Source organism: Colobus angolensis, unplaced genomic scaffold, assembly GCF_000951035.1.
Source record: "Colobus angolensis palliatus isolate OR3802 unplaced genomic scaffold, Cang.pa_1.0 Scaffold11, whole genome shotgun sequence".
Classification (NCBI taxonomy): domain Eukaryota; kingdom Metazoa; phylum Chordata; class Mammalia; order Primates; family Cercopithecidae; genus Colobus; species Colobus angolensis.
The window spans coordinates 2,329,423-2,355,133 of NW_012112030.1; the positions used below are offsets into that span (position 1 = coordinate 2,329,423).

The 25,711-nt window shown below is 52.8% G+C and overlaps 3 protein-coding genes across 8 annotated transcripts in view; 2 read left to right on the forward strand and 1 right to left on the reverse strand.

Annotated features, from left to right (window-relative positions):
* GNB3 (guanine nucleotide binding protein (G protein), beta polypeptide 3) overlaps positions 1 to 5,456 on the forward strand; it is a 7,484-nt gene extending 2,028 nt beyond the window's left edge. Inside the window, exons 5-11 of one of the 2 annotated variants that reach the window (XM_011952181.1) lie at positions 1,119 to 1,225; positions 1,323 to 1,386; positions 1,511 to 1,673; positions 1,780 to 1,846; positions 1,930 to 2,131; positions 3,686 to 3,902; positions 4,854 to 5,454. In XM_011952181.1, the coding sequence (XP_011807571.1) occupies positions 1,119 to 1,225; positions 1,323 to 1,386; positions 1,511 to 1,673; positions 1,780 to 1,846; positions 1,930 to 2,131; positions 3,686 to 3,902; positions 4,854 to 4,960 (927 nt within the window). In that variant the 3' untranslated portion in view covers positions 4,961 to 5,454. Of the gene's footprint in view, positions 1 to 1,118; positions 1,226 to 1,322; positions 1,387 to 1,510; positions 1,674 to 1,779; positions 1,847 to 1,929; positions 2,132 to 3,685; positions 3,903 to 4,853 lie in introns of both variants that reach the window. The other variant, XM_011952173.1, reaches the window with a different exon arrangement.
* Positions 5,457 to 7,218: 1,762 nt separating this feature from the next.
* Positions 7,219 to 10,815, reverse strand: CDCA3 (cell division cycle associated 3). Of its 4 annotated transcripts, none has more exons than XR_001002908.1 (6): positions 9,661 to 10,815; positions 9,272 to 9,448; positions 8,907 to 9,036; positions 7,966 to 8,259; positions 7,723 to 7,813; positions 7,219 to 7,600 (listed from the first exon to the last, which is right to left on the reverse strand). XR_001002908.1 is itself a non-coding variant. In XM_011952155.1 (6 exons), the coding sequence occupies exons 2-6, from the start codon at positions 9,389 to 9,391 to the stop codon at positions 7,445 to 7,447; spliced, it is 732 nt and encodes a 243-aa protein (XP_011807545.1). In that variant the 5' UTR covers positions 9,392 to 9,448; positions 9,661 to 10,815; the 3' UTR covers positions 7,219 to 7,444. The 4 variants fall into 4 exon arrangements, 3 of the variants coding, with proteins under 3 accessions (XP_011807545.1, XP_011807539.1, XP_011807554.1); XM_011952155.1 differs by having other exon boundaries at positions 7,723 to 7,829; positions 7,966 to 8,184; XM_011952149.1 differs by having other exon boundaries at positions 7,723 to 7,829.
* Positions 10,424 to 25,644, forward strand: USP5 (ubiquitin specific peptidase 5 (isopeptidase T)). 2 transcript variants are annotated; one of them, XM_011952129.1, is made up of 20 exons: positions 10,424 to 10,714; positions 13,811 to 13,936; positions 14,157 to 14,223; positions 14,419 to 14,552; positions 14,707 to 14,852; positions 15,108 to 15,292; positions 16,014 to 16,108; positions 16,811 to 17,004; positions 17,940 to 18,011; positions 18,603 to 18,690; positions 18,818 to 18,943; positions 19,405 to 19,558; positions 19,894 to 20,068; positions 20,898 to 20,986; positions 21,914 to 22,105; positions 22,538 to 22,681; positions 22,758 to 22,903; positions 23,748 to 23,901; positions 24,189 to 24,273; positions 25,001 to 25,644. In XM_011952129.1, the coding sequence occupies exons 1-20, from the start codon at positions 10,604 to 10,606 to the stop codon at positions 25,092 to 25,094; spliced, it is 2,577 nt and encodes an 858-aa protein (XP_011807519.1). In that variant the 5' UTR covers positions 10,424 to 10,603; the 3' UTR covers positions 25,095 to 25,644. The 2 variants fall into 2 exon arrangements, with proteins under 2 accessions (XP_011807519.1, XP_011807526.1); XM_011952136.1 differs by having other exon boundaries at positions 21,914 to 22,036.
* Positions 25,645 to 25,711: the final 67 nt, after the last annotated feature.

Genomic DNA, 25,711 nt, shown 5'->3' on the forward strand with positions numbered 1-25,711 from the left:
CCAGGATGGTCTCGATCTCCTGACCTCGTGATCCGCCCGTCTCGGCCTCCCAAAGTGCTGGGATTGCAGGCTTGAGCCACCGCGCCCGGCCTAATTACTGGTTTTCTATACTGTATTTTATCAGTTCTAAGATGCACATTTCTTCACATTTTGACATCTCTGAAATCAAGATGCATTCAACAATGGATCATCGTTTCAATTAGAATTGGCAGCATCTTTTCTTCTTAGTGATGCATCTTAGATTGGATTAAATATGTTAACAGTGAAGACTTTTTATGAGCCAGATACTGGGTTAAGCTGCATAAATACCTAATTTCATTTAATTGCATGATGCCTCTGTAAGGTAGGTGCTGTGATAAGCCTCATTTTACACCTTGAGTAAACAGACTCGGAGGTGAAGGAACTTGCCCCAGATAACAAAGCAGGCCGGGCGCAGTGGTTCACGCCTGTAATCCCAGCACTTTGGGAGACTGACGTGGAAGGATCGCTTACGCTCAGGAGTTTGAGACCAGCCTGGGCAACATAGTGAGATCTCATCTTAATATAAAAAAAATTGTTTTTATTTTTTCTAAAAAAAGATAGTAAAGCAAGTGATGGCGAATCAAGTCTGTTCACTGTGGACCCCCAGCCTAAGTCCAAAATCTGGTTAGAGCTCAAGGGGCATAGTATCACAAATTTCAGGAGGTGCAGTTCAGGGTAACGGTGATGCCCCAGGCACCCAGTTAAAAAGCTAGCCCTGCTGCAGTGGTGGGTGAGAGCAGGCTCCTCTCAGCTTGGAAGAGCCAACCGTGTGCATCTCTTCCCAAATCTGGTTCCAATGACCTCACATGGGCAGCTTGAAATTGGTCAACGTGCAAGTATTCATATCATGGAAATCACCTTCCCACCTTCCTCACCAACACTGGAGAGGTGCTTGTTAAACACTTGGCAGCACACCCCTGGCCATGCGTGTATCTCTTCCCACATCAGTCTAAGACACTCCGGGGCAGAGGCTTATTTCTCTAAGGCTGGGGGCCTGACCTGGAGCCTGGCACAGAACAGGAACTCGTATAGATCAGTGACAGACATCCAGGCATGTAACCTGCTCACCCCGATATTCAATGCCTCTCTCTCTGCAGCTAGTGTCTGGCCTAGAGGTAGTGGGACGAGTCCAGATGCGGACGCGGCGGACGTTAAGGGGGCACCTGGCCAAGATCTATGCCATGCACTGGGCCACTGACTCCAAGTGAGGCTTTGGGGGGAACCGAGAATGGGAGGGCAAGAGTGGGAGCGAGGAAGGCGGGAAGGAGAGGCTTGCGTGATACGGGATGCCCTCTCCGCAGGCTGCTGGTAAGTGCCTCGCAAGATGGGAAGCTGATCGTGTGGGACAGCTACACCACCAACAAGGTACCAGCCCTGCCTCCCCGAGCCTCCACCACTGCATCCTTCCTGGGGTGCTATGCCTAACTTCCTCTGCCCAGCTGGGAGCTTGGCTCCGGTGCCATCTCTGCTCAAACCACCCTCCCTGCAGGTGCACGCCATCCCACTGCGCTCCTCCTGGGTGATGACCTGTGCCTATGCCCCATCAGGGAACTTTGTGGCATGTGGGGGGCTGGACAATATGTGTTCCATCTACAACCTCAAATCCCGTGAGGGCAATGTCAAGGTCAGCCGGGAGCTTTCTGCTCACACAGGTGAGGGAGAGACCTTCTCCTCTGCTCCTGAGGGGTTCAGGGAATCCTGGGTTTCCCTTGGGCTGTGGCTGTGCAGCCAGGACACTGTCCTTCTAACCACCTCCAGGTTATCTCTCCTGCTGCCGCTTCCTGGATGACAACAATATTGTGACCAGCTCGGGGGACACCACCTGGTGAGGCTGAACGTTGTTGGTGCTGGGGCTTGGGAGTGGGCCTGGCCTGGCCTTTCTCTAACAGTCTCCCTCCCTTTTGGCAGTGCCTTGTGGGACATTGAGACTGGGCAGCAGAAGACTGTATTTGTGGGACACACGGGTGACTGCATGAGCCTGGCTGTGTCTCCTGACTTCAATCTCTTCATTTCGGGGGCCTGTGATGCCAGCGCCAAGCTCTGGGATGTGCGAGAGGGGACCTGCCGTCAGACTTTCACTGGCCACGAGTCGGACATCAACGCCATCTGTGTGAGTGCACCCCCGCCCCCGCTTGACTCCCCACAACACATACAATACACATCCTCTGCCCTCCCGTAGCTTCCCTAGCCCTTTCTTTCTTTCTTTCTTTTTTTTGAGACAGAGCCTCACTCTGTTGCCCAGGCTGGAGTGCAGTGGCGCAATCTCGACTCACTGCAACCTCTGCCTCCTGGATTGGAGCCATTCTGCTGCCTCAGCCTCCTGAGTAGCTGGGATTATACGTGTGCGCCACCATGCCTGGCTAATTTTTGTATTTTTAGTAGAGATGGGGTTTTGCCATGTTGGCCAGGCTGGTCTTGAACTCCTGACCTGAGGCGATCTTCCCACCTCAGCTTCCCAGAGTGCAGTGCTGGGATTACAGGTGTGAGCCACCGTGCCCAGCCTTCCCTAGCCCTTTCTTTCTTTCTTTTTTTGGGGACAGAGTCTCACACTGTTGCCCAGTCTGGATGCAGTGGTGCGATCATGGCTCACTGCAGCCTCAACCTCCAAGGTTCAAGCAATCCTCCCACCACAGCCTCCTGAGTAGCTGGGACTACAGGTGCGTGCGACCACGCTTGGCTAATGTTTTGATTTTTTTGTAGAGATGGGTTCCCACTGTTGCCCAGGCTGAGCTGGAACTCCTGAGCTCAAGCGATCCTCCTGCCTCGGTCTCCCAAAATATTGGGATTACAGGCATGAGCCACCATGCCCATTTTGTCACGTTTGCTTTATCATTTTCTCTCTGTAGAGAAATAGCCATAGATACAAACACACATACACACTTAGATGTAGATACACATTTTCTTTCTGGGTCTTTTGAAAGTAGTTTGCAGACATCATGTTTCTTTACCCCTTAAGTACTTCCTAAAACAAAGCTCTTCTGTAACATAATCACAGTGTGATTCTTAAAATCAGGAAATTTAACATTGACACAATACTATAGTCTATAGTCTATATTCAGATTTCACCAGCTGCCTCAAAAATGTCCATAATAGCTATGGTTTTTTTCTGTCCAGGATCCAATCTGGAAACATGCATTACATTTCCTTGCCATATCTTTTTTGTCACCACCTTTAAACTGGAACTGTTTTCCCACCTTTGTCTTTTATGTCATTGACAGTTTTGAAGAGTACAAGCCAGTTTTCTATAGACTTTCCCTCCATTTATCTGACATTTCCTTGCAATGAGATTCAGGCCTTGCATTTGTCCTTGACCCTGTTCTTGCACACCCTGATCCAGCCCACGTGTGTAGTCTGAGTTTGGGACAACTTCCGTCTGCCCTTCTAGCCAAGTCACTGCAGGCAAGCCTTGGTGCTCTTGCCTGCGACATGGAAATGATGCCTGCCTGCAGCACTGTATAGTGCAGAGCGGGCGAGGGGCAGAGGGAAGTCACTGGCACGTGGTACGTGTTGGCAGGGCTGCTTCTCATCCCAAACCAAGGAAGGGACAGCAAGGAGGCTGAGAGCAGCGGCTTGCCCTGGAGCTGTCAGGTGGGAGCCAGAGGGCGGGAGAGGCTGTGGGCTGCCCAGGTCTGATCCCTGACCCACTTGCCACCCATGCCCTCAGTTCTTCCCCAATGGAGAGGCCATCTGTACGGGCTCGGATGATGCTTCCTGCCGCTTGTTTGACCTGCGGGCAGACCAGGAGCTGATCTGCTTCTCCCATGAGAGCATCATCTGCGGCATCACGTCCGTGGCCTTCTCCCTCAGTGGCCGCCTGCTATTCGCTGGCTACGACGACTTCAACTGCAATGTCTGGGACTCCATGAAGTCCGAGCGTGTGGGTAAGGGCCAGCCCTGGCTGCGGCTTCCTCAGCTGGAAGGACCCTCTCCAGCCCGCCCTCCTCATTCTGTACCCCCCATAGGCTCCCATTTCGGACTCTCTTACTGCTATCCTGGGTGACCCCACTCCTGGAATCCAGTACCCCTTGGCTCCCAACTAGGACTGTCTTCCCTCAGTGTTGCTCTAAGCAACCTCTCTCCACTGCCCAATGCCATGGCTGCTCCCTGCCCTAGGAGATCTGTGGGCCATGACTGTCCAGTCAGTTCTGGGTTCCTGGCATTTCAGGGGCACCCACTGAGAGGCAAGACAGCCTCGGGGAAATATGGAATCAAGGCAGAATCAAGGAGATCCGGAGTGGCCCGAGGGCCCTGACTCCTGCCTAGGGCTCGTCTCAGACTAGCCTGGAGTTGGTCAGACAGGACGGCTTCTTCTCTATCAAGAGGCCAGGTGCTGATGAAAATCACACTGGCCAGGGGCAGAATCCAAATCCTAATTCTGTTGCTCACTCTGAGTGACCTTGCACAAGTCACTCCTCCGTGGGCCTCAGTTTCTTCATCTGGAAACAAAGAAATCAGATGAACGGTTGCCTTCTGCTTTCCAGCACCTGTCAAGGTGCCCTCGGGTTTTTTCACAGTACACAGATGCTTCCAGCTTTTCTCTGTCTGATCCTAGCCCTCCCCCAACCAAAGCTCTTGAGAGAGAACCCCCTGCCCTACGGCTAATCCTCTTTCAGTCTGTCAGCCTTCTTCAGGGGTTGAGCCTAGCCGACCCAGTCTAGGTTCCCTGCATGCATGTGCTCAGGCACGCATGCACAAACACACGTGCACACACCCACATGTGCACACACACGCACGCATGCACACATACCCCCCTCCCCACACATGCACACACTTGCACACACTGCTTTCCAAATCAGCTTGGAGACAGGCTGACTCCTTTCCCTCTTGCTCAGGCATCCTCTCTGGCCACGACAACAGGGTCAGCTGCCTGGGAGTCACAGCTGATGGGATGGCTGTGGCCACAGGTTCCTGGGACAGCTTCCTCAAAATCTGGAACTGAGGAGGCTAGAGAAAGGGAAGCGGAAGGCAATGAAGACACTCAGCGGCCCCTCCCCGACCCCATCTCATTCAGGTGTTCTCTTCTGTATTCCAGGTGCCATTCCCACTAAGCTTTCTCCTTTGAGGGCAGTGGGGAGCAGGGGGACTCTGCCTTTGGGAGGAAGCATCAGGGACACAGGGGCAAAGAACTGCCCCATCTCCTCCCATGGCCTTCCCTCCCCACAGTCCTCACAGCCTCTCCCTTAATGAGCAAGGACAACCAGTCCCTCCCCAGCCCTTTGCAGGCCCAGCCAACTTCAGTCTGAGGCCCCAGGCCCTAGGATTCCTCCCCCGGAGCCACAATCTTTGTCCAGACCTGGGTGGTATAGGCGTTTGGCCCTGTGACTATGGCTCTGGCACCACTAGAGTCCTGGTCCTCTTCTTATTTATGCTTTCTCCTTTTTCTACCTTTTTTTCTCTCCTAAGACAACTGTAATAAAGTGTAGCACCCTGGTACATCTGTGATGTTTGCCTTCCACTCCCTTCTGTTCCAAAAAGACCCAGGTCCCATTTAAGGGCAGTAATGTGTTACAGGTGCTATGATAAAGGCTAGGTACTGGACAGCTTGTGGGCTCATGGGAGAAGGCCTGAGATGGGTCAGGGGGAGAAGGTATTCAGCAGGTGGCTGGGGGACTGTGTGTGCAGCAGTTTGCTATGGCCTGCCTGTGGTGCCCATGTGTTTGTACGGGAGGGTTAGATTGAGAAGGAATCAGATTATAAAAGGTCTTGAATGCCAAGCCAGAGAGTCCAGATGTTTTCCTAAGGGCAATGGGAAGCCATTAAGGAGTTCTGAGCAGAGTAGTAACACGGTCAGTTATGCTTCTCAGAAAGATTGCTCCAGATCTTTCGGAAAGAAGCAGTGTAGGTTGATGAAAGGGAGGGAGGAAAGACTGACACTAGGGAAACAAGATAGGAGGCAGGTGGCAAGAAATGCAAGAGCGGGCTGGGCGCAGTGGCTCAAGCCTGTAATCCCAGCACTTTGGGAGGCCGAGACAGGCGGATCACGAGGTCAGGAGATCGAGACCATCCTGGCTAACATGGTGAAACCCTGCCTCTACTAAAAAACACAAAAAACTAGCCCGGCGAGATGGCAGGCGCCTGTAGTCCCAGCTACTCGGGAGGCTGAGGCGGGAGAATGGCGGGAACCCGGGAGGCGGAGCTTGCAGTGAGCTGAGATCGCGCCACTGCACTCCAGCCTGGGCGAGAGAGCGAGACTCCGTCTCAAAAAAAAAAAAAAAAGAAAAAAAAAAAGAAATGCAAGAGCGACAGGACAGAGGGGTTAGGGAGAGGGATTAGGAAGAGATTAAAGACGTGGAATCAGCTGGAACAGTGGCTCATGCCTGTAATCCCAGAGCCTTGGAAGGCTGGCAGGAGGATCTCCTGAGGCCTGGAATTTGAGACCAGCCTGAGCACCATAGTGTGACCCTGTATCTACAAAAACAAATTAAAAATTACATGGGCAGGCTGGGCATGGTGGCTCATGCCTGTCATCCCAGCATTTCAGGAGGCTGAGGCAGGCAGATCACTTGAGCCTAGGAGCTTGAAACCAGCCTGGGCAATATGGCAAGATCTCATCTCTATAAAAAAAAATACAAAAATTAGCCAGGCCTGGTGGCTCATGCCTGTTATCCCAGCTACTCGAGAGACTGAGACAGGAGGATCGTTTGAGCTCAGGAGGTTGAGGCTGCAGTGAGCTGTGATTGTGCCACTGCACTCCAGCCTGGGTGACAGAGCAAGACCCTGCCTCTAAAAAAACAAGCAAACAAACAAAATGTGGAATCACCAGGATTTAGTGACCAAATGCTAGGATATAGGATATTGGGAGGGAAGGATTTGAGATAATGGCCAAGCTTTGAGTTTGGTGGCTGGGTAGATAATGCTGTCATTCACAAGGATAGGGAAGAGGGAATGAGGACTAGCTTTTGGGGGAAGATCATGAATTCAGTTTTAGACAAACTGACTTTGAAGTACTTATAGGGCAGCTGGATAAAGGTCAGGGTTAGAGAGAGAGACCTGGAAGTTACCAGAATATAGGGAAGTGATAGCTAAAGCCCTAGAAGTAAACACCTAGGGAGAGCAGGAGGAAAGGGCCAAGGACAGAGCCATGGGGACGCCATGGTTTAAGGGAGATGTGCAAAGGGAGCTCAGAGCATCAGTGGGCTCGGGCCAGGGAACACAAGGTCTCTAGGCTGCCATTCTACACACAGAACACTCGGTGCCAGGGTTACATATACCTTTTTAAAGTAACATTTAAAATCACTTCCTTTAATAGAAAAGAAACACACAAGACACAAAGAAAGCCCAATGAAGCTCTGAGTCCCAGTTTGGTAGTTGAGGAGGAGTCTAAGAAAACAAGCCTTTCCTCAGTATCCCTGGGAAAGAAGGGGTGAGAGGACACAGATGCCACCAGGTCCTGGGTGACTGCATTGCTGGGGCCATGCAAGGCCTAGCTCTCCACCAAGGGAAAGTGCTGATTTTCCTTGTCATGGTCCTGGCCTTGTTCCCATGTTCGTCCTCCAGTTTTCAGAGGTCGTCCAGTTCCAAGAATGGCTCCTTCCTTTAGTTCACTAACATTTTCACTTAGGGGTGAAGGCCGCTTACCCTGAAAACGGCAGTATATGAGTTGGGGGGTTGCTGTTCAGGAGAGGGAAGATCTGGGTAAAAGGGTCTCCCACCCTCTACGTTGGATATCCTAGTAACAGCTTTCACCTTCTCTTCCTTTACCTGTCGTAGTGTCAGGGTGCCAGGGGAGTTGTCATCCTGCAGGATGGTGAGGGGGGATCTCCCTAGTACCTTGCTGCTGTTTGGTTTCCATCTATTGCGCATAGAACCTGGGGTGGGTAAGGAGTTAAAGCAAGGACCTAAAACTAGGACTCACAGTTTATTCCTCCCACACTCACCCATGGACCTTATCCCAAAACATTATCCTAGCTTATCTTCCCTACATCTTGCCTTTAGATTCTGTACCTGAAGATCTGGGAGTCTCAGGGTCCCTTGAGGGCTTGTCGGAGCTCTGGCTGGCCACAGGGCTTTCTGTGGGCTGTCTTGCTTCCTCCTTGGAAAACACCTGTTTGGAGGGGAACTCAGTCTGGTTCCAAGGTGGCATCTGTTCCTCAGCAGATAACTGGGTACCCAGAGGCAAGTCCAATTCAGAAGATAAAGGTGCCTCCGGGGGCAGAACAGGCTCTGGGGGGAGATTTGATTTAGAATCTTCAGTTTCAAATACTTCACTCAGCTGTTTCACCAGTGGGCTTGGGGGGTCTAGAGGAAGAAAGTGAAGTGAACAGTGACCTTCTGATATGCAACATTCAGCAAGGAGCAAAAGATACAGGAACCTTAGGACTCATGCCCAGGTAGGTGAGCAAGTGGGAAGAGAGAAATCAAGGAAATCAAGGTGAAAGGGAGCAATTTTTCTTTTTCTTTTCTCTTTTCTTTTCTTTTGAAATGGGGCTTGCTCTGTCCCCCAGGCTGGAGTGCAGCGGCATGATCACAGTTCACTGCAGCCTTGACCTCGTGGGCTCAAGAAATCCTCCCACCTCAGCCTCCTGAGTAGCTGGGATCACAGGCCCATGCCACCGTGCTTGTGTGTGTGTGTGTGTGTGTGTGTGTGTGTGTGCGCGCGCGCGCGTGCGCATTTCTTGTAGAGATGGGGTTTTGCCATGTTGCCTAGCCTGGTCTTGAACTCCTGGGCTCAAGCGATCTGACCACCCTGGCTTTCCAAAGTGCTGGGACTACAGGCATAAGCCACCGCACCCAGGCTGGGAACAAAACATTGAGATAAGAGTGAGATGGGTCCGAAGCAGGAGGATGGAGGACCCTTTAAAGATCCCTGAGAGAATGGCTTCATGGACCCTACCCAAGAATAATAGATCAGAGTTTCATCAGCATTCCCTGGGCCCAACACTTACCTCCACTGCTGGTCTTCATAGGTGTCCGAGCAATACCAAGAGTAGGAGAGCGGGGATCTGAGTCCTGGGCATGTTTAAGACCCTCCAGTTGCTGCCCTGCTGGTAGGTCTGGCTGTGGAGAGCTCTCCACCTGTCAAGACCATAGGCTAGAACAAGTCTGGGCCCTGACTCTTCTCTCCTCTCCTCCCATATTTCAGGAAGGAATTGCCAAGGCCCTCAGATATCCAGTCTACCCCACACAGATTGAGAATGCAGAAAATAAGGCCAGGATAAGGGTGGGGACATGAGGGCTCCCTAAAAATCAGGTTAGGAAGAGGCCCAAGAATTCAGACATTCTCTGCCTTTCCCACTCTGGCCCAGAGTACCTGGATGGGAGTGCGCAGGATGCCAGCACTAGGTGAACGGGGGTCCGCCACTCGAGCCAGATGCTTGTTGTGCGGCGGAGGCCGCGCTGGTGTGACTGGGACGCTCTTGGCTGAGCCCATCTCAACCAGGAGTTGCAGGGTGGGGGCAAGGGCCAGCCCGGGAAGAGGAAGGAATGCCTGTGAGAAGTGACTGAGGTCTCAGCCCTTATCCCGTCCACGTCGGACCCTCAACCCTAAACCACCCTATCTTCCCAGTTTCCAGTGAAGAAACTTCCTGGCGGGGGACCAGAGGCCTCTGCGGAGTTAATGACTGCTGCAGTTGACAAAATGGCTCATTCTGGGCCTGCCGAGCCCGCTAACTTGTTTATTAAATTATTCAAATCACTTACCGGGCTCCAATTCCACCTCTGGGTGCACAACAGCTCGTGGCTCAACTCCCGAAGTTACCAGTTTCAAACTTCCCGCCACGCCCCCTGCCCTGACCCTATTGGCTGAGCCGGCGTAGATCCATACGCCCTCCACGTAAGACCCGCCTCGAGCCAAAGGAAGCTGTTGGTCTGGGAGAACGTCTATCATGGTGACTGTAGGGGGTCAATGGACTGATGCTAGGCTTGCCCAGAGGTGACGCCTCCTTGATAAGGGTACTTCTGTTCAGTATCGGCCTGCGAGCCGTCCGTGGTAGACTGAGGAGTGCCAGTCTTCGCTTTCGAGACGTCTAGTCTCAAGAACGAATTATTTTATTAAACAAAATAGAATTATGAGTGATTACACTATTATGCGCACATCCAGCTGGAGTCGTGGTTTTCCTGAGGCGAGCGATAGTAGTCTTATTGGTTGACAGCTTTATCAATCACTCGACACCACCCCCTCAAGCTCCGCCTCACTGGATACCCCCTTTTCAAATACCAAGACAACTGCCCCTCGACTTTCGGACGGGACAGGTCCCCAGGAAACTTTCTGGAAGTGAGAGATTTAAAACAACCGTCAGTTCCTGCTCTTCAATAGAAGGCACGCAAAGCGACCCTAAACGTCCCGGAGCCAGAGCAGTTGCAACTTCGGAGCCCACCCAGCTGCTCTACGTGCGCTCCCGCCCTGGAGGAGTGGGATTGGTTCTTGCAACCATCAATTGCCTTAGGAGCGCTTTTCATTGGCGTCGGTCAAGCGCGGGGCAGGGGCGGAGCACCGGCAGGCAGGCTGTGTCCAACTGCCGTTCTCGCGCGTCGTTCCCGCGGCGCATGCCCCTAATGGGTGGCGCTCATTGGACGGCAGGGACAGGGGAGGAGACTAGGAACGGTGGGAGCGGCGGTGTGTGGAGAAGCCGCTGCCGGTGTCATGGCGGAGCTGAGTGAGGAGGCGCTGCTGTCAGTATTACCGACGATCCGGGTCCCTAAGGCTGGAGACCGGGTCCACAAAGACGAGTGTGCCTTCTCCTTCGACACGCCGGTAAGCCCATTCCCCACGCCCGCAACGAGCACGACTGCCTTCCATCGCCCTGGTCATTCCGCCGGGGCCTGCAAGGCTTGGGCTACCGCCTCCCTGCGATGCACCATGGGACTTGTAGTCTCCCACGCTCCACTCTGCCGTTGCCTTTCATTAACTGCGGCTGTCTTGTGACTACCGCCCCCGGAAGCCGCCGCGCTCAGCTCGTCAGCTCCCCGCCTCGTGGAGCACTGTGGGCATTGTAGTCGCTCACTGCCCTCGTTGCCGTTCTAAGCTAGGGGCGCAGCCAGACCGTCGGACTACATCCCCCAGGTGGACCCTTGAGAAAACCTGGCAGTCAGCCTTGTCTGCCGCGCACGGCTCTCCGGGTTTTGTAGTCTCGTGTGGGAGTGATGGGGGCGACTCCCCACTGTTCTCGGCCGGGGTTGGAGTTGTGGGGTGGGGACCGCAGTTCCTAGGCGGTTAATAGTCGGGGAATGGGCTCTCAGGAAGTCCGGTTCTGAGAAAGGAAGAGCTAGAGAGCCTTCACCCTGTGGTTAAAACGGACAGGGGGCGGGGAGGGGAGGAAAGAGGAGAGGAAAGCTCTAGTCGTTTCTCCTTTGAAATGAGCAATGGCCGCAGCCCCCACCCTTCCCCCGCCCCCCAGCCTATCACAGACAGCTGAGATAACCCCTTTTAAAGTATTCCTAGAGTGGTGGTTTCTTTCTTGGAGGATGCTAAGGCCTCTTTCCCATCCTGCTCCCACTCTTGGCTAGTTACACAAAGCCACCTCCCACACCATGCTTCACGTTTTGCAGGCCCCACCTGGTACCTCCCTTCCTGCAGTTCTGCCTTCCTGTGTCACCCTCAAGCGGAGGCCCTTTGGGGCCTGAACTGAGAAGGCAGCAGCTTGGTTGGGATCCGCCCCCCTCACCACCCCTCCCCTCAAGCTGCTGGGCCCTGCCCAGGGTATTCTGCCAGACCAGCTCATGGCCTGAAAACTGCAAGTCAGAGTGGAAAGCCTTCATTACTGCATCACCAGTACTGAGTAGAATGGCATGATGTGAGGCCCAGTTCAGGATCATCACTGTGATTTGTGGTTTGCTTGGTTTACTAGGCTTTGATCTGGGCCTCAGACAATGTGCTGCTTCTCTGAAGTCTGGCTTTGGCAGAGGTAAAAGAGGACTGCGCAGAGCAGAGCTCCAGGGTTCCCAATCCTTGGTGAAATCAGCATCTTTAATTTCCAACAGAGGAGTTTAATCACTTCAGAGCTCCCACAGCCTTCCCAGGAGGGAAAGGTTTTTTTAAATTGCAAAAAATTCTACCAGCAGATGGTAGAAGTCAGTGGGCCCCTCTTTACACTTACATTCACTCCTGTCTCTCTCCTTAGTAATGGCTTTGAATAATCCAAAAAGGGTTTTTGTACTCTTCTGACAATTTCCCTCTTTCACCCCAAGTCAAGAGGTTTTCAATGTGCCCTAGTTCTTTGCTAACCAACTTCCAGCATATTTGGTTACCTTCAAATTGGGTTCATGGTAGAAAGAGCTTAGTTGACCTCCCTGGTGAGAAATGCTCTCTATTTGTTCATGAACTTGCAGTACACACTGTTCTAGGAGGTGGTACAGAGCAATCTATGGGACCGAGAACTACCTTAGTGCACTATTTTTCATATCACAGCAGAGAAATGTTCAAGGCCACTGAGACTTTTATTCCTGGAAGAGGATGCCTGTTGTTGCTCAAAGCCTTGGATCTGAGGGAAGACCCTTATCTTCCCCAATTTCCTTCTCCACTTTCTCCATCACTCTTTACAAAGGCACTGGAAAACTTGGTCAGCTTTGGGGGAAGCCCATCCCCTTCTCAGCTGTGTTTCTGGGTGGACACCCATTTGTCCCTGTTTTCACGGTTATGTGCGTTCTAGCTATCTCAGCAAGTGTTGCGAGATTGTTGTCACAAGGGGATGGCTTTGAGATTGGTGATTGTTGGGACTTCAGCAGGGATCTTATTGGTCAGAGGGGAGGCAGAGGAGAGAGGGTGGTGGCTATAGAATGCTGGACTTCGTGACCCTGCCAGACGGGGTGCAGGTTTAGCTGTGAGTCCCTGACAAGTCATTGTTTCCCTGGAGCCACACTTCAGCGGGAGGGGAGGGAGAAGACTCAGTGTGGACCAGGGTTTGACTACCTGCTAGAGTGTGGTAAAGGAAAGGTGTTTTTGGCTGGATGTTTAGTCTCACCGTTGTAATCCCAGCACTCTGGGAAGCCAGGGTGGAAGAATTGTTCAAGGCCACAAGTTAAAGACCAGCCTAAGCAACATAGTGAGACTCCATCTCTAAAAAAAGAAAAAAATCTAGGCATGGTGATGTGTGCCTGTAGTCACAGCTCCTTTGGAGACTGAAGCAGAAGGATCACTTGAGCCTGGGAGGTTGAGGCTGCAGGGACCTATGATCATGCCACTGCACTCCAGCCTGGGTGACAGAGTGAGACCCCGTCTCTAAAATAAATTTTTTTTTTTAAAGCTAAGGTATTTTTGCTTGCTGGCACACTCGGATCAGATAAACTGTTCAGGTGCTGGAATCTCGGCTCCTCCGGTCTGGAAGGTTTTCGGAATCATGGAGATCAGATAGGGTTTGTCTTAGGTGTCCCTGGTTTGTTCAGTGTCTGACATGAAAGTCTTTCCTCTCCCACGGAGGGACCCTTTTCCCCTTGAATGTCGTCTCCAGCACTGGAAGGCCACAATATTTGATCCCCATGGACTTTCTGGATCTGTTAGCCCCAGGAAGGAGGTGAAGGAAGTCCTCTGTGATTGATTGGAGAGCTCCAAAGCCCAAGAAGGAGCAGGTGGAAAGATACATGGAGACTGGGGTTGAATGGCGAAGATGAGCTGGTGTTCCTCAGCCCCCTGATGCCCTTGTTGGTTGTTATCAAAGCCATGGGAGGAAATGGGGAGAATCTTAGCTCTGTCCCAGGTCCTAAAAGGCTAAATAAGTTGCCAGGGGCCACACAGCGTTAGAGGACAGAACATGTCTTCTGGAACCCAGCGGTTTCTGACTCCAGGTTTTGGTTTCCTCACCTGACCAGGCTTCATCACCTCCTCGTGTTTTCACCCTTACCTCTTGTCCTGCAGGAGTCTGAGGGGGGCCTCTACATCTGTATGAACACATTTCTGGGCTTCGGGAAACAGTATGTGGAGAGACATTTCAATAAGACCGGCCAGCGAGTCTACTTGCACCTCCGGCGGACCCGGCGTCTGGTAGGGACAGGGCTGGGGCAAGGCCTGGGTACATTCTGTTCCATTCTGACCTGCTATTGGACTCAGTTTCTTTTTTTACCTACTTTTGTGTCATTAAAGCTTGGCACAGATGTTTTTTAGCTTTATTCTGAGATGAACCACTACCTCCTCCCGTCCCTCCTCCCCACTTGTTCCTTCGCTCATGCTCATTGCTGATCCAGCCCTTCCTGCTTCTTTGCAGAAAGAGGAGGACCCTACTACAGGCACTGGAGACCCACCCCGGAAGAAGCCCACGCGGCTGGCTATTGGTGAGCACCACTGCAGTTCTATTCTTCTGCCTGAGCTGGTCTTTCCGGCTCTCAGCAGCACCAGGAAAGCCCCAAAGAGTGGGCCTGATTGATGGCCCTAGAACTCTGGATGGGGCAAGTGAGGTGCTGGATCGGAGGAGGGACACTGACCTGTTGTCATTGCTTTACTCTCCCTCTTTTTCCCTGTCCTTCCAGGTGTTGAAGGCGGGTTTGACCTTAGCGAGGAGAAGTTTGAATTAGACGAGGATGTGAAGATTGTCATTTTGCCAGATTACCTGGAGATTGCCCGGGATGGATTGGGGGGACTGCCTGACATTGTCAGAGATCGGGTATGACTCCCTCCCACGCTACCCAAGATTCTAGAGCAAGATGGGCCAGGGTAGTGATGTCTGAGGCAAGCACTGACAAAGCTGAAGGCCAAGGGGAAGAGGGGCATGTGGGGCAGGGGGTTGGGTACTGCCTCTGACCCTCTGCTTCCCCCAGGTGACCAGTGCAGTGGAGGCCCTACTGTCAGCTGACTCAGCCTCCCGCAAGCAGGAGGTGCAGGCATGGGATGGGGAAGTACGGCAGGTGTCTAAGCATGCCTTCAGCCTCAAGCAGTTGGACAACCCTGCTCGAATCCCTCCCTGGTGAGGCCTGGCCCCTCTGCCTCGGGCATCACCCCCAGAGCAAGGACATGGAGACCACTTTTCTGGGGGATCTGGTGGGAGAGAGGGTGGGAAGCAGGACAGGAAGGGAAGCTTGGAAATGAACAAGACATGGGGATGGCCAGAGGAGGGGAGAGGAGAGCTTGGATTGGCAGGGGGCCTGCAGAGCCCCCTCTCTCTGCCACTCCCACAAATCCCCGACCCACATTTCCGCTGATTCTCTTCTCCCTGGGTTAGTGGCTGGAAGTGCTCTAAGTGTGACATGAGAGAGAACCTGTGGCTCAACCTGACGGATGGCTCCATCCTCTGTGGGCGACGCTACTTCGACGGCAGTGGGGGCAACAACCACGCTGTGGAGCACTACCGGGAGACAGGCTACCCATTAGCTGTCAAGCTGGGCACCATCACCCCTGATGGAGCTGGTACAGCCTCCCCTCCTCCAGCCACTCTCATGCTTAAATGGATTTCATTTGTTAGTAATTTCGTGTGACATGTATAATACATGAATGCATTATCTTGATAAGAAAGGAAAATAGGTGCAGTGGCTCACGTTTGCAATCCCAACACTTATGGAGGCCAAGGCAGGAGGATCACTTGAACCCAGGAGTTCGAGACCAGCCTGGGTAACATAGGGAGACCTCATCTCTACACACACAAAAAAAGAAAAATTGGCTGGGTGTGGTAGCTCCTGCCTGTACTCTCAGCCACCCAGGAGGCTGAGGTAGGAGGATTGCTTGAGCACCCAGGAGGTTGAGGCTGCAGTGAGCTATGATTGCACCACTGGACTCCAGCCTGGGCTACAGAGACCCTGTCTCAAAAAAGGAAAATACTGCAGATGAGACTAAATTTTTGATTACTCCCCACTCAAATCCTCATCCCTTTCCTATCAAGCCTGTCTTACCTTATCCTACATGGGTAGAATCAGAATCACAGTTAATTCCACCCCTCACCCTGTTTCGTCTATCTTCCCTGACAGTCAGTCCCAGAAGGGCCATGACCTCACTCACATTCAAGGGGACCAAGAGGGTGGACCTTACTGGCTGTCCTTCTGTCCCCTCAAGTCCCTTCTGGGCAAGGGATGGGATGGTGGCCAGGCTAGTCCTGAGCCACTTCCCATGATTCTCTTGCTGCCTCCTGCTCTAGACGTGTACTCATACGACGAGGATGACATGGTCCTGGACCCCAGCCTGGCTGAGCACCTGTCCCACTTCGGCATTGACATGCTGAAGATGCAGAAGGTGAGACCTCCTTCAACTTCAGACTCTTCTCCTTCCTGCCCCTGTGAGGGCCCCTCCTCTCTGCCTAAGGCTGAGGTAAGGTTTCGGAGAAATCTTCCAGTTAACCCCATCACCAAGATACACGGGCTTCTTTTAAATATCTAAACTCATGTATTCAGTGAATAGTACTGAGTACCTACTATGTGCTGGATGCTGTGTGAATAAGACGTATGTGGTTTTTGCTTACAAGAATTCTACTCTAGAAGAAAAGGCAGACATTAGTCACATTCCCAGATAAATAAGCGAACAGTTGCAAACTGTGGTGGGTACTATGAAAGAGAGACGGAGGGTACTACAGTAATTAACAGCAGGGTGACCTGGCCTAGTGTAGGGATCAGGGACATTTCCCTGAGGAAACGATGCTTAAGTGACAACGTGAAGGAGGTTAGGGGTAACTTAAGGATGGGAAAAACATTTCAGGTAAAAGGAATTTTTATTCCTCATTCAAGCAGAGGCCCTGATGACCAAAGGGCCTCTGGGACAATTATGTATGACCTTCCAGAACTTGAACCGGATGATACTCAACATGCCTCCCATGTTTGAGCCTGTAATTCCACAAATTCTAGGCCACAGTCGGGTGTCATCGTAGATTCAGTGAGAGATCAAGGTAAAAACTACAGGGTTGAGTTTCTCACTCAGTCTGAAGTGCCCCTTCTCACACAGACAGACAAGACGATGACTGAGTTGGAGATAGACATGAACCAGCGGATTGGTGAATGGGAGCTGATCCAGGAGTCGGGTGTGCCACTCAAGCCCCTATTTGGGCCTGGCTACACAGGCATCCAGAACCTGGGTAACAGCTGCTACCTCAACTCCGTGGTCCAGGTGCTCTTCAGCATCCCTGACTTCCAGAGGAAGTGAGTAGTGCCCTCTCCTTCCCCAGGCCCCCTCCTGGTCAGCACCCTCTGGGCATACTCCTCCTTCAGCTGCCCTGGGCACCTCTGTGTTTGATTCTAATCTTAGAGTAGTTCCTATCGCCTAGGTGTGTTGGCCCATACCTGTAATCCCAGGACTTTGGGAGGCCAAGAAGGGAGAATCGCTTGAACCCAGGAGGTTGAGACCAGCCTGGGCAACATAGTGAGACCCTGTCTTCTCTTTAAAAAAAAAAAAAGAATAATTCCTGTCACACTCTGGCTGACATGCTGTAAGGGGAGCAAGTTAGGGAGCTGCACCACCAGCACCCCAACACACAAACCCCACTGATAGTGCAGAGTGCCAGGTCCCAGGGCTGTGTGGCCTTCTGACAGACTCAAGGGTTAGCAGATGGTCTTTATTTTAGGCCAGTGACCTCAGATGAGCACCTAACATGGACATGTAGCACTTGGGGAGGAAGGGGGCTTGGTACACTAAGAAGAAAGGCAGGTTCTCAGCAGAAATGAGTTTACTTTTGAATTTGGGGAACAATTAGAATGTGAATGCTCAGAACGTTAGAATACTTACTGCTCAACAAGTTCTGTCTAATAGAACGTGAACTGCACTTGTCCTAATCCAAGGCTGCCTTCCCCCTCCCTGCAACAAGTTCTGTCTAATAGAACGTGAACTGCACTTGTCCTAATCCAAGGCTGCCTTCCCCCTCCCTGGCTCCTATGCCGCCCAGCGTGCTTGCACATTGGACATAGTTGAGAAGGGGAGAACAGGCAGGTTGCTGGAGAGAAGCGACTCCAAGGTTCACCCACAGCAACTCCCCACTCTTGAGGGGAGCCCATTCACAGAATTAGTAAATGTTTGTTCCCTTCCCTTTCCTCAGAGCTCAGGACAGAGCCCCTCTAACCGTCCTTCCCTTGACTTTTAGGTATGTGGATAAGCTGGAGAAGATCTTCCAGAATGCCCCGACGGACCCTACCCAGGACTTCAGCACCCAGGTGTATGTAACCAGGTCCTATGTAGGAAAGCTGTTGAGAGTCATGGCAGTATACCTTCCTCCTCCATGACCGCCTGGGGGGCACAGCACTTTAACCCCTGGCCTTTGTTTTTTTTTTTTTTTTGAGACGGAGTCTTGCTTTGTTGCCAGTCTGGAGTGCAGTGGCTCGATCTCAGCTCACTACAACCTCTGCCTCCTGGGTTCAAGTGATTCTCCTGTCTCAGCCTCCCAAGTAGCTGGGACTACAGGTGCCCGCCACCACACCCAGCTAATTTTTTTAATATTTTTAATAGAGATGGGGTTTCATCATGTTGGCCAGGATGGTCTCGATCTCGTGGTCTGCCCACCTCGGCCTCCCAAATTGCTGGGATTACAGGCGTGAGCCACCATGCATGGCCACCCCTGGCCTATTAGGAGTATTCGGGTGACTGTCCTCTGGGCGTGTTGTCTGTCTTGAGCTGGGTTCCTATGGAATCTAAGGTTTTTCACATTGTCAAGAGTTAGCTAGGGAGAGCCACAAGCAGGGGGTTGAGTCGGGGACATACAGGGTCGTTAGTTGACTGAAGTGAAATGTTTTCTTGGATATTAACGCAGGGCCAAGCTGGGCCATGGCCTTCTCTCCGGGGAGTATTCCAAGCCAGTACCAGAGTCGGGCGATGGGGAGCGGGTGCCAGAACAGAAGGTGCGTCTAGGACTCTGTCCCTTTCAGGCCCTGGGATTGTGGGGAAGCTGAGGTCTGGGAGATGTCTAACGAAGGCCCCTGGATGACCACTGAGCCCCAGCTGAGTCCCTGCCCTGACTCTTGCCAGGAAGTTCAAGATGGCATTGCCCCTCGGATGTTCAAGGCTCTCATCGGCAAGGGCCACCCTGAATTCTCCACCAACCGGCAGCAGGATGCCCAGGAGTTCTTCCTTCACCTTATCAACATGGTGGAGGTAAGGGCTGGGAAGATGGCGCACCCTCATTTTCCTGCAGTTTACTCGTTCTCCTTCCTGCCCATTTCTCCCTCTGTCAGCCCCAACCCAGTCCCCTCCCTGAATCCCTACGGTCTGTGTCCCTGTGAGCAGTATTTGCACCTAAGGAGGATAGTGAAGGTGATGATGCTTACCCTTGATGGGCTCGAAGCTCAATTCAGATTGCGCTCAAAGACAATGACGTGAGAATACTTACTGCTCATAAAGAAAAATACAGGCGTGTTCCAGCACGGTCCCTCAGTGCAGGGATGGGGCCAGAAATGGGGAGGGGTTGGTGAATTAGGGAAGGTTTCTGCTCTGCTCTTGTGTCCCTGAGTTCTGAGTGGTAGTCTGCCTTCTCTCCCTGACTCTCCCATGAACCTTTCAGGCCCCATTCTGTTCCCTGGCTGCCCAGACCTCCCTACCCTGCCTCTTTCCCATAGAGGAATTGCCGGAGCTCTGAAAATCCGAATGAAGTGTTCCGCTTCTTGGTGGAGGAAAAGATTAAGTGCCTGGCCACAGAGAAGGTGAAGTACACCCAGCGAGTTGACTACATCATGCAGCTGCCTGTGCCCATGGATGCAGCCCTTAACAAAGGTAGGTTGCTCCATCAGCAAGGTCTTGGCATGGTGGGAGGCTAAGGTCTAGGAGGAATGCTTGGGCACCTGATGGGAGCAGCGTCCATGGAATGCCCTGCTCCACCACCAAGGTTCCAGTCTGGGCCACCAGGAGTAGGTAGGGTTCACCTCGCCCAGTGGACTCTCAGCTTGTTAGCAGAGCTGCGTGGAAACAGGCGAGACATACTGGACATGTGTCGGGGTGCCTTGGAAGGGTAGAGGAACTGAAATACGGACACAGAGCCAGTAGGGAGAGGCTAAGAAGGGAAAGCAGCAGCACACTCTGAAGGATCCACCAACCCATTCTGTCACCAGAGGAGCTTCTGGAGTACGAGGAGAAGAAGCGGCAAGCCGAAGAGGAGAAGATGCCACTGCCAGAACTGGTTCGGGCCCAGGTGCCCTTCAGCTCTTGCCTGGAGGCCTATGGGGCCCCTGAGCAGGTGGATGACTTCTGGAGCACGGCCCTGCAGGCCAAGTCAGTAGCTGTCAAGTAAGTCCTCTGGTTGGGGCCTGAGGCTGTGGGTCTATGGCAGAGCCATCCCAGAGGATATTTCTGCCTCTTCCCTGTTCTTGCATCCCTTTGTGGTTGGAATCTCAGGGCTGAATCAGTTGGGCTGGTAATCTGGCCCTGATGGAACCAAGGGGCCCTGGTAGGGGAGACACAGGTGTTGACTGCATCTGTCACCTTGTCCTGCCCCAACCACTCCCTCTTCTCCTGCGACACAGGGTCTCTTTGTAGCGTAGCCTCTCTTCACTCCCCCTCAGTCATGGCGGAGCACAGGCACTTAGGATCAGCTGTGGGCAGAATTTGGATTTCCAGCAAATAGCCCCACTTTGTGCCTACCCATTGGCACCTGGTACGGGTGTGAGACCTGAGAAAGGGCTTTGGTCTTGGGGAGTCAGCTACTCAGCCTTTTGCTGCTCCTGCCAGTGAAACAGCTCTTCCTCTGTGTGTGGCTTTTTTTTTCTTTAAATAGAGACGGGGTCTCACTATGTTGCCCAGGTTGGTCTCTAACTCCTGGGCTCAAGCAGTCATCCTGCTTTGGCCTCCCAAAGTGCTGGAATTGCAGGCATGAGCCACCACGCCTGGGCCTTTTTTTTTTTTTTTTTTTTTTTGCTCACAGCCTTCCTTCTGGCCTCTACTGCTCCTTGTTGGCTGAGGACAGGCATTAGACACCTGCCCAGGGGAAGAGAAGAATATGGAGGATCTTCTGGGTTATTGGGACTTCTATCCATGAGGGGCTGAACCCCAGGTGGGAGTTTCAGGAGAGGACAACCCTGGGCATTCTCTGGGTACCAGCACATTCTCTCTTCCCTAGGACCACACGATTTGCCTCATTCCCTGACTACCTGGTCATCCAGATCAAGAAGTTCACCTTCGGCTTAGACTGGGTGCCCAAGAAACTGGGTATGGCTGCTGGAATGAGGGAGGTTACGCAGAAAATGCTAGAAAAAGAAGGGGCTTTAATACATATAAACTAGTGTTTCTGTTTCCTCTGAAAGGGGGGAAAAAGTCACCTCCAATGTTTCAAAATGTATCTAGTTTGAAAGCACTAACTAGGCGGGGCGCGGTGGCTCAAGCCTGTAATCCCAGCACTTGGGGAGGCCGAGACGGGCGGATCACGAGGTCAGGAGATCGAGACCATCCTGGCTAACACGGTGAAACCCCGTCTCTACTAAAAATACAAAAATCTAGCCGGGCGAGGTGGCGGGCGCCTGTAGTCCCAGTTACTCCGGAGGCTGAGGCAGGAGAATGGTGTAAACCCGGGAGGCGGAGCTTGCAGTGAGCTGAGATCCGGCCACTGCACTCCAGCCCCGGCAACAGAGGGACCCCCCCCCTAAAAAAAAAAAAAAAAAGCACTAACTAAAAATATTAAAAGACTTCTTTGATTGTTATAGGTATGATTTACAACCAAAAGTGATTTTTGTAGTTTTTTTTAATAATTGGTAGGATATTTTCATTTTGCTAATCTTGAAACAATTAATTCTCGTGAGTCTTACAGGTCCCTGACTGTCATTTGAGAACTCATGATGTACCTTCATTTTCTAGATAAGGAAGTTGAGACTCACAGGAGTATAAAATCATTCTGTCTCACAAGTTCTAGGCCCCCTGCCCTGTTCATAGCTTATTTGTGGTAGATCTAGGACCAGCATCCTGACTCCTGACTCCCAGCCTTAGTATTATTTGTCTTATACTGGGACCCCTAAGATGGGTGCCGTGCTTTTAGCAGCTCCTCTTTACAGAGCAGTTCTGACAGGGGGCAGGGGATTGAGGTTCCCGAATCACTTTCCAGGTAGGCCTCCGGGAGCTGCTGAGGTGACCCTTTTCCCACAGATGTGTCCATCGAGATGCCAGAGGAGCTCGACATCTCCCAGCTGAGGGGCACAGGGCTGCAGCCCGGAGAGGAGGAGCTGCCAGACATTGCCCCACCCCTGGTCACTCCGGATGAGCCCAAAGGTAGCCTTGGTTTCTATGGCAACGAAGACGAAGACTCCTTCTGCTCCCCTCACTTCTCCTCTCCGACATGTTAGTGACTCTTCTTCCTGCCTGTCTCTCTCCCGTGCTGATGGGGGCCTCTCTGCCTTGCATCCCCTGCCCCTGTCCTTTGTGTGTCTCCTGTCCTCCCTTTCAAATTTCCTCTGCCCTCTTTGATTGACATGGGGCCTCACCAGAGCACTCCCAGCCACCTTCTGGGTGTGGATGGCCGCAGTACCAGCTAATGACCTCTCTGCCCTTGTTACCTCCCTGGTTTGGGTAGGGTGGGGGTATCGTGCTCCAGAAACAGCCCATTCTGTGAGAGTGGGCAGGGACCCACATTACAATTGTGTGTGCCAGTCCATGGGAGAAAAATGCATGGAATGGGTGATTGGAAGAGGGCTGGGTCCTGGCCTGTGGGAGGGAGGAGGAGCAAACAGTGGCCCTGTCAGTCGGTCCCTATACCCACAATTCCCATTGCAGCACCCATGCTGGATGAATCAGTCATCATCCAGTTGGTGGAGATGGGCTTCCCTATGGACGCCTGCCGCAAAGCTGTCTACTACACGGGCAACAGCGGGGCCGAGGCCGCCATGAACTGGGTCATGTCACACATGGATGATCCAGGTAGCCTGGGGTGGGGAGCAGGGTGGGGCAGGGCCTCCATCCTCCCCCAAACAAATCAACCCCTTCACATCCGCAGATTTTGCGAACCCCCTCATCCTGCCTGGGTCTAGCGGGCCGGGCTCCACAAGTGCAGCAGCCGACCCCCCTCCCGAGGACTGTGTGACCACCATTGTCTCCATGGGCTTCTCCCGGGACCAGGCCCTGAAAGCGCTGCGGGCCACGGTATGGGCTGCCCCAGCTAAGGACATGGGGCCAGTGGGGAAGAAGTGGGGGGCAGTGAGGGGCCATCCTTCTTGAGCAAGACCAAAGACAACAGGTGTGGTCTGGCCAAGGCTGGGCACCACTCTTTTGTGACTGTGATAAGGAGCTGAGGCCTGCATTTACTGCTGGCTTTTTTGCCCCAGAACTTGTTAGAAAAAGTAATGCTTCTCTGTGGCCGGGCGCAGTGGCTCACGCCTGTAATCCCAGCACTTTGGGAGGCCGAGGCGGGCGGATCACGAGGTCAGGAGATCGAGACCATCCTGGCTAACACGGTGAAACCCCATCTCTACTAAAAAATACAGAAAATTGGCTGGGCACGATGGCTCACGCCTGTAATCCCAGCACTTTGGGAGGCCGAGGCGGGTGGATCACCTGAGGTCGGGAGTTCGGGACCAGCCTGACCAACATGGAGAAACTCCATCTCTACTAAGAACACAGAATTAGCTGGGCATGGTGGCGCATACCTGTAATCCCAGCTACTCGGGAAGGCTGAGGCAGGCAAATCACTTGAACCTGGGAGGTGGAGGTTGTGGTGAGCCAAGATCGCGCCATTGTACTCCAGCCTGGGCAATGAGAGCGAAACTCCATTTCCAAAAAAAAACAAATTAGCCGGGCGTGGTGAAGGGCACCTGTAGTCCCAGCTAATTGGGAGGCCAAGGCAGGAGAATGGCGTGAACCTGGGAGGCAGAGCTTGCAGTGAGCCGAGCTGAGATTGCCCCACTGCACTCCAGTCTGGGCGACAGAGTGAGACTGTCTCAAAAAAAAAAAAAAAAAAAAAAAAAGTAATGCTTCCTTCCTCTCCAAGAACAATAGTTTAGAACGGGCTGTGGACTGGATCTTCAGTCATATTGATGACCTGGATGCTGAAGCTGCCATGGACATCTCAGAGGGCCGCTCAGCTGCCGACTCCATCTCTGAGTCTGTGCCAGTGGGACCTAAAGTCCGGGATGGTCCTGGAAGTGAGTGTCCCTGGGAAGCAGGACAGGCCTGGTGGAATCTGGTCAGTCTGTACACCAGATCCCTCATTCAGGCAGCTCTGCCCTTCTCAGGGGTCAGGGGCTCCTCTCCACCTCAACGTGGCATCTGAGGGTGGGGTTCTGTGACACGGAGACAGGCTGTGGCCCAGTACCTGCCTCGCATTCCCTGAAACTTTTGTCCTAAGTCTGAGCTATTGTCTGTATCTTTGGACTAGCACTCAAGCATTCCTCTTCTGTTTCCTTCTCTGACCCCCTCTCTCCTTCTCTAGAGTATCAGCTCTTTGCCTTCATTAGTCACATGGGCACCTCAACCATGTGTGGTCACTACGTCTGCCACATCAAGAAGGAAGGCAGGTGAGTGCTGGCCATGTGCGTTTTGAATGGAGAATGGTGGTGGGAATGAGGAGGGCCATCTGGAAGTCCTTGGGATAGCTATGGGAGGTGGTGAAGGGACTGCCTGGTGGGGACATAAAGTGCCAGAGAGTGACAGAAGGTCTTGCAGCAGTGATTGGCCCAAGGGCTGGATCTGGCCACCAGCTTTTTTTTTAAATAGAGATGGGATCTCACTATGTTGCCCAGGCTGGTCTTGAACTCCTGAGCTCAAGTGATTCTTCTGCCTCGGCCTCCCAAAGTGTTAGGATTACAGGCATGAGCCACCGCGCCTGGCCAGGAGCCCTGCCTTTGTAAATAAAGTTTCACTGGAACTGGAACACACTTGTTTATGTGTTGTTTGTGCCTGTTTTCACGCTGCGGCAGGAGAGTTGAGTCGTGTCAGAGACCAGAGAGAGGGCCTGCAGAACCTCAAATACTATCTGGCCCTTTTCAGAGAAAGTTTACCAACCCCCGCCTCCCTGGAATGGGTTGGGGGTGGTTGCAGAGGTACTGGAGGATCTGAAGACATAATGGGGCTGTGACCCTTTAGGCTGTGAAGCTCCCTTACGGCAGGTGGTGGCTGGGCTGTGGATTTGGGGTACGGGCAGAGAACGTGGAGAGCACTTCCAGGGGCCATGGCTGAGAGACTACATATGACACTTGGAAGGCCCAGTTTGTTCATCGTTTTCTGTTTTCCCCACTTCCCCAGATGGGTGATCTACAATGACCAGAAAGTGTGTGCCTCTGAGAAGCCGCCCAAGGACCTGGGCTACATCTACTTCTACCAGAGAGTGGCCAGCTAAGAGCCTGCCTCACCCCTTACCAATGGGGGCAGGGGAAGACCACCTGGCATGAGGGAGAGGGGCTGAGGGATGGACTTTAGCCCCTCTGCTCTGTACCCTTTTTCCTTTTGTCCCCGGCAGCAGGGAAGAAGCTGGAGGCTGTGGGAGAATGGCCAGGCAGAGCAGAGGGGCAGCGATAGACTCTGGGGATGGAGCAGGATGGGGACGGGAGGGGCCGGCCACCTGTCTGTAAGGAGACTTTGTTGCTTCCCCTGCCCCCGGAATCCACAGTGCTCTGCTTCTCTGTCGCCCTGCCCAGCCCCCTGGTGTGGAGGGAGGGGTCTCATTTGTGCGCGTGGGTGTAGCTTTGTGTATACTCTCCCAGGCGAGTGAGCACCTGTGCCTCCCCTCCCCCTTTGTTTGCCCCTGTGTGGTTGGTCAAGGAGGGATGTGAGGGAAATAGGGACCCCCCCCTTGCCCTCCTGCCTCAGTCTTTCCCCCACCCTGTCTCTTCCTTGTCCTTCTCTGGAAAATGCCAAAACACGATGTGAATAAAAGTACAACTGCTAAATTGTGTCCTGTTTGATACCTTTGGAGAGGCTTACCTTCCCGGGGTTAGCTGGAGGACGTTTCAGAAA